General features: G+C 51.4%; 1 protein-coding gene across 3 annotated transcripts in view; it reads left to right on the top strand.

Annotated features, from left to right (window-relative positions):
• Positions 1-12,748, top strand: part of dock8 (dedicator of cytokinesis 8) — an 86,901-nt gene that overhangs the window by 65,219 nt on the left and 8,934 nt on the right. For all 3 annotated transcript variants that reach the window (XM_045707156.1, XM_045707154.1, XM_045707155.1), the window contains exons 36-43: positions 9,675-9,833; positions 9,937-10,037; positions 10,410-10,602; positions 10,983-11,126; positions 11,604-11,735; positions 11,910-12,044; positions 12,183-12,269; positions 12,455-12,691. In XM_045707156.1, coding sequence (XP_045563112.1) covers positions 9,675-9,833; positions 9,937-10,037; positions 10,410-10,602; positions 10,983-11,126; positions 11,604-11,735; positions 11,910-12,044; positions 12,183-12,269; positions 12,455-12,691 — 1,188 coding nt within the window. The remainder of the gene's footprint in view (positions 1-9,674; positions 9,834-9,936; positions 10,038-10,409; positions 10,603-10,982; positions 11,127-11,603; positions 11,736-11,909; positions 12,045-12,182; positions 12,270-12,454; positions 12,692-12,748) is intronic.

Raw genomic sequence — 12,748 nt, forward strand, 5'->3', positions numbered from 1 at the left:
ATGACCTGGAGAGAGAGGGACATGACCTGGAGAGAGAGGGACATGACCTGGAGAGAGAGGGACATGACCTGGAGAGAGACCTTGACCGGCCTAGACGGAGACGGAGGCCTAGACGGAGACGGAGGCCTAGACGGAGACGGAGGCCTAGACGGAGACGGAGGCCTAGACGGACCGACACCTAGACAGATACAGAGACCTAGACAGACAGACAGACAGACAGAGACCCAGACAGAGACCCAGACAGAGACCCAGACAGAGACCCAGACAGAGACCCAGACAGAGACCCAGACAGAGACCCAGACCCAGACAGACAGAGACCCAGACAGACAGAGACCCAGACAGACAGAGACCCAGACAGACAGAGACCCAGACAGACAGACAGACAGAGACCCAGACAGACAGACAGACAGACAGACAGACAGACAGACAGAGACCCAGACAGACAGACAGACAGACAGACAGACAGACAGACAGACAGAGACCCAGACAGAGACCCAGACAGACAGACAGACAGACAGACAGACAGACAGAGACCCAGACAGACAGACAGAGACCCAGACAGACAGACAGACAGACAGACAGAGACCCAGACAGACAGACAGAGACCTAGACAGAGACCTAGACAGACAGAGACCCAGACAGACAGACAGACAGACAGAGACCCAGACAGACAGACAGAGACCTAGACAGACAGACAGAGACCTAGACAGACAGACAGAGACCTAGACAGACAGACAGAGACCTAGACAGAGACCTAGACAGGCAGACAGAGACCTAGACAGAGACCTAGACAGAGACCTAGACAGAGACCTAGACAGAGACCTAGACAGAGACCCAGACAGAGACCCAGACAGAGACCCAGACAGAGACCCAGACAGACAGAGACCCAGACAGACAGAGACCCAGACAGACAGAGACCCAGACAGACAGAGACCCAGACAGACAGACAGACAGAGACCTAGACAGACAGAGACCTAGACAGAGACCTAGACAGAGACCTAGACAGACAGAGACCTAGACAGAGACCTAGACAGACAGAGACCTAGACAGACAGAGACCTAGACAGACAGACAGAGACCTAGACAGACAGACAGAGACCCAGACAGACAGACAGAGACCCAGACAGACAGACAGAGACCCAGACAGACAGACAGAGACCCAGACAGACAGACAGAGACCCAGACAGACAGACAGAGACCCAGACAGACAGACAGAGACCCAGACAGACAGACAGAGACCCAGACAGACAGACAGAGACCCAGACAGACAGACAGACAGAGAGACCTAGACAGACAGACAGAGACCTAGACAGACAGACAGAGACCCAGACAGACAGACAGAGACCGACAGACAGACAGAGACCCAGACAGAGACCTAGACAGACAGACAGAGACCCAGACAGACAGAGACCCAGACAGACAGAGACCCAGACAGACAGAGACCCAGACAGACAGAGACCCAGACAGACAGAGACCCAGACAGACAGACAGAGACCCAGACAGAGACCCAGACAGAGACCCAGACAGACAGACAGAGACCTAGACAGAGACCTAGACAGACAGAGACCCAGTCTGACAGACAGAGACCTAGACAGAGACCTAGACAGAGACCTAGACAGAGACCTAGACAGAGACCCAGACAGAGACCCAGACAGAGACCCAGACAGAGACCCAGACAGAGACCCAGACAGAGACCCAGACAGAGACCCAGACAGACAGAGACCCAGACAGACAGAGACCCAGACAGACAGACAGAGACCCAGACAGACAGACAGAGACCCAGACAGACAGACAGAGACCCAGACAGACAGACAGACAGACAGACAGACAGACAGACAGACAGAGACCCAGACAGACAGACAGACAGACAGACAGACAGACAGAGACCCAGACAGACAGACAGACAGACAGACAGACAGACAGAGACCCAGACAGACAGACAGAGACCTAGACAGACAGACAGAGACCTAGACAGACAGACAGAGACCTAGACAGACAGACAGAGACTTAGACAGAGACTTAGACAGACAGACAGAGACCTAGACAGAGACCTAGACAGAGACCTAGACAGAGACCCAGACAGAGACCCAGACAGAGACCCAGACAGAGACCCAGACAGAGACCCAGACAGAGACCCAGACAGAGACCCAGACAGACAGACAGACAGACAGAGACCCAGACAGACAGACAGACAGAGACCCAGACAGACAGACAGACAGAGACCTAGACATACAGAGACCTAGACAGAGACCTAGACAGACAGAGACCTAGACAGACAGAGACCTAGACAGACAGACAGAGACCTAGACAGACAGACAGAGACCCAGACAGACAGACAGAGACCCAGACAGACAGACAGAGACCCAGACAGACAGACAGAGACCCAGACAGACAGACAGAGACCCAGACAGACAGACAGAGACCCAGACAGACAGACAGAGACCTAGACAGACAGACAGACAGACAGAGACCTAGACAGACAGACAGAGACCTAGACAGACAGACAGAGACCCAGACAGACAGACAGAGACCGACAGACAGACAGAGACCCAGACAGACAGACAGAGACCGACAGACAGACAGAGACCTAGACAGACAGACAGACAGACAGAGACCTAGACAGACAGACAGAGACCCAGACAGAGACCTAGACAGACAGACAGAGACCCAGACAGACAGAGACCCAGACAGACAGAGACCCAGACAGACAGACAGAGACCCAGACAGACAGACAGAGACCCAGTCAGACAGACAGAGACCTAGACAGAGACCTAGACAGAGACCCAGACAGAGACCCAGACAGAGACCCAGACAGAGACCCAGACAGAGACCCAGACAGAGACCCAGACAGAGACCCAGACAGAGACCCAGACAGAGACCCAGACAGACAGACAGAGACCCAGACAGACAGACAGAGACCCAGACAGACAGACAGAGACCCAGACAGACAGACAGAGACCCAGACAGACAGATAGAGACCCAGACAGACAGACAGAGACCCAGACAGACAGACAGAGACCCAGACAGACAGACAGAGACCCAGACAGACAGACAGAGACCCAGACAGACAGACAGAGACCCAGACAGACAGACAGAGACCCAGACAGACAGACAGAGACCCAGACAGACAGAGACCTAGACAGACAGACAGACAGACAGACAGAGACCTAGACAGACAGACAGAGACCCAGACAGACAGACAGACAGAGACCCAGACAGACAGACAGACAGACAGACAGACAGACAGACAGACAGACACAGACAGACAGACAGAGACCTAGACAGACAGACAGACAGAGACCTAGACAGACAGACAGACAGAGACCTAGACAGACAGACAGACAGAGACCTAGACAGACAGACAGACAGAGACCTAGACAGACAGACAGACAGACAGAGACCTAGACAGACAGACAGACAGAGACCTAGACAGACAGACAGACAGAGACCTAGACAGACAGACAGACAGAGACCTAGACAGACAGACAGACAGAGACCTAGACAGACAGACAGACAGAGACCTAGACAGACAGACAGACAGAGACCTAGACAGACAGACAGACAGAGACCTAGACAGACAGACAGACAGAGACCTAGACAGACAGACAGACAGACAGACAGACAGACAGACAGACAGACAGACAGACAGACAGACAGACAGAGACCTAGACAGACAGACAGACAGAGACCTAGACAGAGACCTAGACAGAGACCTAGACAGAGACCTAGACAGAGACCTAGACAGAGACCTAGACAGAGACCTAGACAGAGACCTAGACCGAGACCTAGACCGAGACCTAGACCTAGACCGAGACCGAGACAGAGACAGAGACAGAGACAGAGACCTAGACAGAGACCTAGACAGAGACCTAGACAGACAGAGACCCAGACAGACAGAGACCCAGACAGACAGAGACCCAGACAGACAGAGACCCAGACAGACAGAGACCCAGACAGACAGAGACCCAGACAGACAGAGACCCAGACAGACAGAGACCCAGACAGACAGACAGAGACCCAGACAGACAGACAGAGACCCAGACAGACAGACAGAGACCCAGACAGACAGACAGAGACCCAGACAGACAGACAGAGACCCAGACAGACAGACAGAGACCCAGACAGACAGACAGAGACCCAGACAGACAGACAGAGACCCAGACAGACAGACAGAGACCCAGACAGACAGACAGAGACCCAGACAGACAGACAGAGACCCAGACAGACAGACAGAGACCCAGACAGACAGACAGAGACCCAGACAGACAGACAGACAGACAGAGACCTAGACAGACAGACAGAGACCGACAGACAGACAGAGACCTAGACAGACAGACAGACAGACAGAGACCTAGACAGACAGACAGAGACCTAGACAGACAGACAGAGACCCAGACAGAGACCTAGACAGACAGACAGAGACCCAGACAGACAGAGACCCAGACAGACAGAGACCCAGACAGACAGAGACCCAGACAGACAGAGACCCAGACAGAGACCCAGACAGAGACCCAGACAGACAGACAGAGACCTAGACAGAGACCTAGACAGACAGAGACCCAGTCTGACAGACAGAGACCTAGACAGAGACCTAGACAGAGACCCAGACAGAGACCCAGACAGAGACCCAGACAGAGACCCAGACAGAGACCCAGACAGACAGAGACCCAGACAGACAGAGACCCAGACAGACAGACAGAGACCCAGACAGAGACCCAGACAGACAGACAGAGACCCAGACAGACAGACAGAGACCCAGACAGACAGACAGAGACCCAGACAGACAGACAGACAGACAGACAGACAGAGACCCAGACAGACAGACAGACAGACAGACAGACAGACAGACAGAGACCCAGACAGACAGACAGACAGACAGACAGACAGACAGAGACCCAGACAGACAGACAGAGACCTAGACAGACAGACAGAGACCTAGACAGACAGACAGAGACCTAGACAGACAGACAGAGACTTAGACAGAGACCTAGACAGGCAGACAGACAGACAGAGACCTAGACAGAGACCTAGACAGAGACCTAGACAGAGACCTAGACAGAGACCCAGACAGAGACCCAGACAGAGACCCAGACAGAGACCCAGACAGAGACCCAGACAGACAGACAGACAGACAGAGACCCAGACAGACAGACAGACAGAGACCCAGACAGACAGACAGACAGAGACCTAGACAGACAGAGACCTAGACAGACAGAGACCTAGACAGAGACCTAGACAGACAGAGACCTAGACAGACAGAGACCTAGACAGACAGACAGAGACCTAGACAGACAGACAGACAGAGACCCAGACAGACAGACAGAGACCCAGACAGACAGACAGAGACCCAGACAGACAGACAGAGACCCAGACAGACAGACAGAGACCCAGACAGACAGACAGAGACCCAGACAGACAGACAGAGACCCAGACAGACAGACAGACAGACAGACAGACAGAGACCTAGACAGACAGACAGAGACCTAGACAGACAGACAGAGACCCAGACAGACAGACAGAGACCGACAGACAGACAGAGACCCAGACAGACAGACAGAGACCGACAGACAGACAGAGACCTAGACAGACAGACAGACAGACAGACAGACAGACAGAGACCTAGACAGACAGACAGAGACCTAGACAGACAGACAGAGACCCAGACAGAGACCTAGACAGACAGACAGAGACCCAGACAGACAGAGACCCAGACAGACAGAGACCCAGACAGACAGAGACCCAGACAGACAGAGACCCAGACAGACAGAGACCCAGACAGACAGACAGAGACCCAGACAGAGACCCAGACAGACAGAGACCCAGTCAGACAGACAGAGACCTAGACAGAGACCTAGACAGAGACCTAGACAGAGACCTAGACAGAGACCTAGACAGAGACCCAGACAGAGACCCAGACAGAGACCCAGACAGAGACCCAGACAGAGACCCAGACAGAGACCCAGACAGAGACCCAGACAGACAGACCCAGACAGACAGACAGACAGAGACCCAGACAGACAGACAGAGACCAACAGACAGAGACCCAGACAGACAGACAGAGACCCAGACAGACAGACAGAGACCCAGACAGACAGACAGAGACCCAGACAGACAGACAGAGACCCAGACAGACAGACAGAGACCCAGACAGACAGACAGAGACCCAGACAGACAGAGACCTAGACAGACAGACAGACAGACAGACAGAGACCTAGACAGACAGACAGACAGAGACCCAGACAGACAGACAGACAGACAGACAGACAGACAGACAGACAGACAGACAGACAGACACAGACAGACAGACAGAGACCTAGACAGACAGACAGACAGAGACCTAGACAGACAGACAGACAGAGACCTAGACAGACAGACAGACAGAGACCTAGACAGAGACCTAGACAGACAGACAGACAGAGACCTAGACAGACAGACAGACAGACAGAGACCTAGACAGACAGACAGACAGAGACCTAGACAGACAGACAGACAGAGACCTAGACAGACAGACAGACAGAGACCTAGACAGACAGACAGACAGAGACCTAGACAGACAGACAGACAGAGACCTAGACAGACAGACAGACAGAGACCTAGACAGACAGACAGACAGACAGACAGACAGACAGACAGACAGACAGACAGACAGACAGACAGAGACCTAGACAGACAGACAGACAGAGACCTAGACAGAGACCTAGACAGAGACCTAGACAGAGACCTAGACAGAGACCTAGACAGAGACCTAGACAGAGACCTAGACAGAGACCTAGACCGAGACCTAGACCGAGACCTAGACCGAGACAGAGACAGAGACAGAGACAGAGACCCAGACAGACAGAGACCCAGACAGACAGAGACCCAGACAGACAGAGACCCAGACAGACAGACAGAGACCCAGACAGACAGACAGAGACCCAGACAGACAGACAGAGACCCAGACAGACAGACAGAGACCCAGACAGACAGACAGACAGACAGACAGACAGACAGACAGACAGACAGACAGACAGACAGACAGACAGACAGAGACCTAGACAGACAGACAGAGACCTAGACAGACAGACAGACAGAGACCTAGACAGACAGACAGACAGAGACCTAGACAGACAGACAGACAGAGACCTAGACAGACAGACAGACAGACAGAGACCTAGACAGACAGACAGACAGACAGAGACCTAGACAGACAGACAGACAGAGACCTAGACAGACAGACAGACAGAGACCTAGACAGACAGACAGACAGACAGACAGAGACAGACAGACAGACAGACAGACAGACAGAGACCTAGACAGACAGACAGACAGACAGACAGACAGAGACCTAGACAGACAGACAGAGACCCAGACAGACAGACAGAGACCCAGACAGACAGACAGAGACCCAGACAGACAGACAGAGACCTAGACAGACAGACAGAGACCTAGACAGACAGACAGAGACCTAGACAGAGACAGAGACCTAGACAGAGACAGAGACCTAGACAGAGACAGAGACCTAGACAGAGACAGAGACCCAGACAGAAACAGAGACCCAGACAGAAACAGAGACCCAGACAGAAACAGAGACCCAGACAGAAACAGAGACCCAGACAGAAACAGAGACCCAGACAGAAACAGAGACCCAGACAGAAACAGAGACCCAGACAGAAACAGAGACCCAGACAGAAACAGAGACCCAGACAGAAACAGAGACCCAGACAGAAACAGAGACCCAGACAGAAACAGAGACCCAGACAGACAGACAGACAGAGACCCAGACAGACAGACAGACAGAGACCCAGACAGACAGACAGACAGAGACCCAGACAGACAGACAGACAGAGACCCAGACAGACAGACAGACAGAGACCCAGACAGACAGAGACCCAGACAGACAGAGACCCAGACAGACAGAGACCCAGACAGACAGAGACCCAGACAGACAGAGACCCAGACAGAGACCCAGACAGACAGAGACCTAGACAGACAGACAGACAGAGACCTAGACAGACAGACAGAGACCTAGACAGACAGACAGACAGAGACCTAGACAGACAGACAGACAGAGACCTAGACAGACAGACAGACAGAGACCTAGACAGACAGAGACCTAGACAGAGACCTAGACAGACAGAGACCGAGACACAGAGACCGAGACACAGAGACCGAGACACAGAGACCGAGACACAGAGACCTAGACACAGAGACCGAGACACAGAGACCGAGACACAGAGACCGAGACACAGAGACCGAGACACAGAGACCGAGACACAGAGACCGAGACACAGAGACCGAGACACAGAGACCGAGACACAGAGACCGAGACACAGAGACCGAGACACAGAGACCGAGACCTAGACAGACAGACAGACAGACAGAGACCTAGACAGACAGACAGACAGACAGAGACCTAGACAGACAGACAGACAGAGACCTAGACAGACAGACAGACAGAGACCCAGACAGACAGACAGACAGACAGACAGACAGACAGACAGAGACCTAGACAGACAGACAGAGACCTAGACAGACAGACAGACAGACAGAGACCTAGACAGACAGACAGAGACCTAGACAGACAGACAGACAGACAGAGACCTAGACAGACAGACAGACAGACAGAGACCTAGACAGACAGACAGACAGACAGAGACCTAGACAGACAGACAGACAGACAGAGACCTAGACAGACAGACAGACAGACAGAGACCTAGACAGACAGACAGACAGAGACCTAGACAGACAGACAGACAGAGACAGACCTAGAGAGCGACAGACCTAGACAGACAGTCACACAGAGGTGTGAAAGTAGTAGACCAACAGACACTTAAAGGGGAATATTTACAACCCCAAAGTCTACTTTATTAGCCAATACACGACTGAGCAATGTCATATCATTCTTTAATGTTATTTTTATAGCTCGCTTTTATGAATACAGCCAGCCATGCTAGTAAAACTGTAATGTTAGCCTGTGTTACTGTTCTGAACATCTCTAAAACTTAAAGTGTTGTATTTGGTACGAAGCATTCCCGAAAGTTCTAGACCTCAGCTGAATCGGGTCGTTTATAATGTGGCTGTTGAGCAAGTTGAGGAGACTTAAATGACCTTGTTACCTTGGATTGTAAACTGTCATGGTCAAAACAAATGGATCGATGGTTGTAAAGATGGGGGAGGTCTGTCTGTAATAGAGAGCTGCTCTGCTCTTTAGACGTCACACTCCACACAGCAGGTCCTGCAGGCTCTAGTTTTATCATATGGTGATTATTGCCCAGTCATAAGGTCAGGTGCTGCAGAGAAGGACTAGGAAAACTGCAGCTGGCCCAGAACAGAGCGGAACGTCTTGCTCTTCACTGGAATCGGAGATATAATGGGGATCCTAATAAAATACCTACATACCCTCCACTCTAAGTCCTGATACTGAGGATGGGCCTCCTCCCTGTCAAATCCACCCCTCAGAAATGACTGTCACAGAGGGGCCACATAACAGGTCCCCCGTATATGTATGCAGCAGCACTCGCCTGCAGGCGAGGCGTGATCTGCCTCTCAAAGAGCACCCGATTCCCTATATAGCGCACGCATTTTGACCGGGGCCCAAAGTAGTGCACTATGTAGGGAATAGCGGTGCTCTTTTGGGATGCGGACTAGCTCGACCCTAGATGTTCATGTCAGTCCCTCTCCCTCGCCGTGCAGAACTTCTCCCGGGTGAAGATGCAGGTGACCATGTCTCTAGCCTCTCTGGTGGGGAAGTCGGAGGACTTCCATGAGGAGTACCTCCGCAGGTCCCTACGCACCATACTGGCCTATGCCGAGGAGGACACAGAGATGCAGAGCACACCTCTTCCCTCGCAGGTAACACACACGTTCGCGCACACAGACTGCGGTAATGCCATTCACAAACATGTTGATATCGACCCCAGCCCGTGTGTGTGTGTGTGTGCGCGTGTGTGTGTAGGTTGATGAGCTGCTGAGGAACCTGAACAGTATCCTGTCAGACACGGTGAAGATGAGAGAGTTCCAAGAAGATCCAGAGATGCTCATGGACCTCATGTATAGGTACACACACACACACACACACACACACACACAAACAGACTCCTGCTTTATGTCTCTGTGTGTGTTGTGCTCCTGGGTCTATGTCTCTGTGGTTTGGTTGTTTCTCCTCTTGTTTGTTCCTCACTATGGAAACCACGCTGTGGCAGTTTGGTACAGTGATCTGGGTTTGTGTATGTACAGTAAATACATGCAGGTTGTGTGGGTGTGAATGCGTACTCTCTCAGTGCACGTGTCATCTGCTTACATTCTGCATCTGTAAAAGGCCGTTAAAGCTTCAATTTTCGTTAGGCTACCTAAAACTGACCTCCAGCCCTCCTCAGGGGGCAAGAATTCAGCATCACTCACCCACTTCCTCCCTCCCTCTGTCTCCAGGATAGCAAAGGGTTACCAGACGTCGCCTGACCTGAGGTTGACCTGGCTGCAGAACATGGCGGAGAAACACAAGAACAGGAAGTGTTTTACAGAGTCGGCCATGTGTCTGGTCCACGCTGCAGCCCTGGTGGCTGAATACCTCAGCATGCTGGAGGACCACAAATACCTACCTGTGGGCAGCGTCACCTTTCAGGTGCTGTACACGCACGAACACACAATACTGATTCTGGAATGTCGGTATGTTGACTGTGGCCAGAAGGGGAAACTGTACACTGAAAACGTAATAGATTGATTGTTTGGCTGCTATCTTGGTTAATCGCTTTGTGACAAATGTTTTAGTAAAAAAAAAAACGCTATATCAGTAGTTCTTGATTGGTTGGTAATACGCTGGATGAGTCTGATTGGTTAATTGATTGAGTCATTCCTTTTGGAACGCGCTGGATGAGCGGTTGATTGGTTGATTGGTTGATTGGTTGATTGGTTGATTGGTTGATTGGTTGATTGGTTGATTGGTTGATTGATTGATTGATTGATTGATTGATTGATTGATTGATTGATTGACTGGTTGTGCAGAACATCTCTCCCAACGTTCTGGAGGAGTCGGCAGTGTCCGATGACGTCCTGTCCCCAGACGAAGACGGAGTCTGTTCAGGGCGATACTTCACCACCGGTGGAATGGTGGTCTTACTGGAGCAGGCAGCAGAACTCTTCAGCCAGGTACGTCACACACACACACACACACACACACACACACACACACACACACACACACACACTGAGTGGAGGACATGCCCATGCTAAATAACGGTACTGCTGCACTTACATAAACGCACAACAATAGTACACTACGTGGCCAAAAGTATGTGGACGCCCCTTTTTAAATGACCTCAACCCCATCGAACTCCTTTGGGATGAATTGGAACGCCGACTGCGGGCCAGGCCTAATCGCCCAACATCAGTGCCCCGACCTCACTAATGCTCCTGTGGCTGAATGGAAGCAAGTCCCCGCAGCAATATTCCAACATCTAGTGGAAAGCCTTCCCAGAAGGGTGGAAGCTGTTGTAGCAGCAAAGGGGACACCTACTCCATGTTAATGCCCTTGATTTTGGAATGACACGTACGACGATCAGGTGTCCGCAAACTTTCGGCCATGTAGTGTATGCTGTAAGTGAGTGTCGTTGCTGTTGTTTTCAGGGTGGTCTTTATGAGGCAGTGAATGAGGTGTACAAGATCATTATGCCTGTCCTGGAGGCTCACAGAGATTTCCGGGAGCTGGGCTCCGCTCACCACAAACTCCAGAGAGCCTTCGACAACATCATTCAGAAGGTACAGATAAGCCGCACGGTCTACCGTTTATGAAGGGCTTACATCCACAGTACTAATGAAGTGTTTTCAATTATGGTGAAATGCTTACAATGAAAATAGCCTCTTTTCTTTTTTATCTTTTTTTTTTTATACACACTACTGAGTCTCTTTCATGTGTTTCTCTTGTCGTCCCAGGGCCATAAGAGGATGTTTGGGACATATTTCCGAGTGGGGTTTTACGGGGCCAAGTTTGGAGACCTGGACGAACGAGAGTTTGTTTACAAGGAGCCAGGGATCACCCACCTGCCAGAGATATCCCACAGACTGGAGGTGAGAGAGTGAGAGAGAGTGTGTGTGTGTGAGGATGTGTGTGTGTGTGTGTGTGCGCACCATTGTGTGTCTGCTTTTACTGTAAGGATATAAGTACTGAATCTATTCATATGAGTACTGTATGCATTGCTGTTGTAGAACTTCTACAGTCAGTGTTTTGGAGATGCCCTGGAGATGATCAAAGACTCGAAAGACATAGACAGGAGCAAACTGGATGCCAACAAGGTACAGTACACGACACTACACTACCAAGTCAACACCAAGTCATTACTGCTGAGTCCTGTTTGACTATCTTCTCTGACTTGCATATGTCAAATTATTGCGAAGAACCTTCCCAAACAACAAGATGCATCTCTTCATTTACATCCTCTCTTTCTCTCCCTCTCTCTCCCTCTCTCTCCCTCCCCCAGGCCTACATCCAGATCACCTATGTGGAGCCCTTCTTTGACGATTATGAGATGAAAAACCGCCTGACCAACTTTGAGAAGAACTTCAACCTGCGTCGCTTCATGTACACCACGCCCTTCACCAAGGCCGGGCGGCCGCGCGGCGAGCTCAACGAGCAGTACAAGAGGAAGACCATCCTCACCACCATGCACGCCTTTCCTTACATCAAGACACGCATCAACGTCATCCAGAAAGAAGAGGTATGCTGGTGGAACTAGGCGTATACAGCTTCTCAATGCCTGGGTTCCTCTTTGCCT

The sequence above is a fragment of the Salmo salar genome, chromosome ssa24, assembly GCF_905237065.1.
Source record: "Salmo salar chromosome ssa24, Ssal_v3.1, whole genome shotgun sequence".
Lineage (NCBI taxonomy): Eukaryota > Metazoa > Chordata > Actinopteri > Salmoniformes > Salmonidae > Salmo > Salmo salar.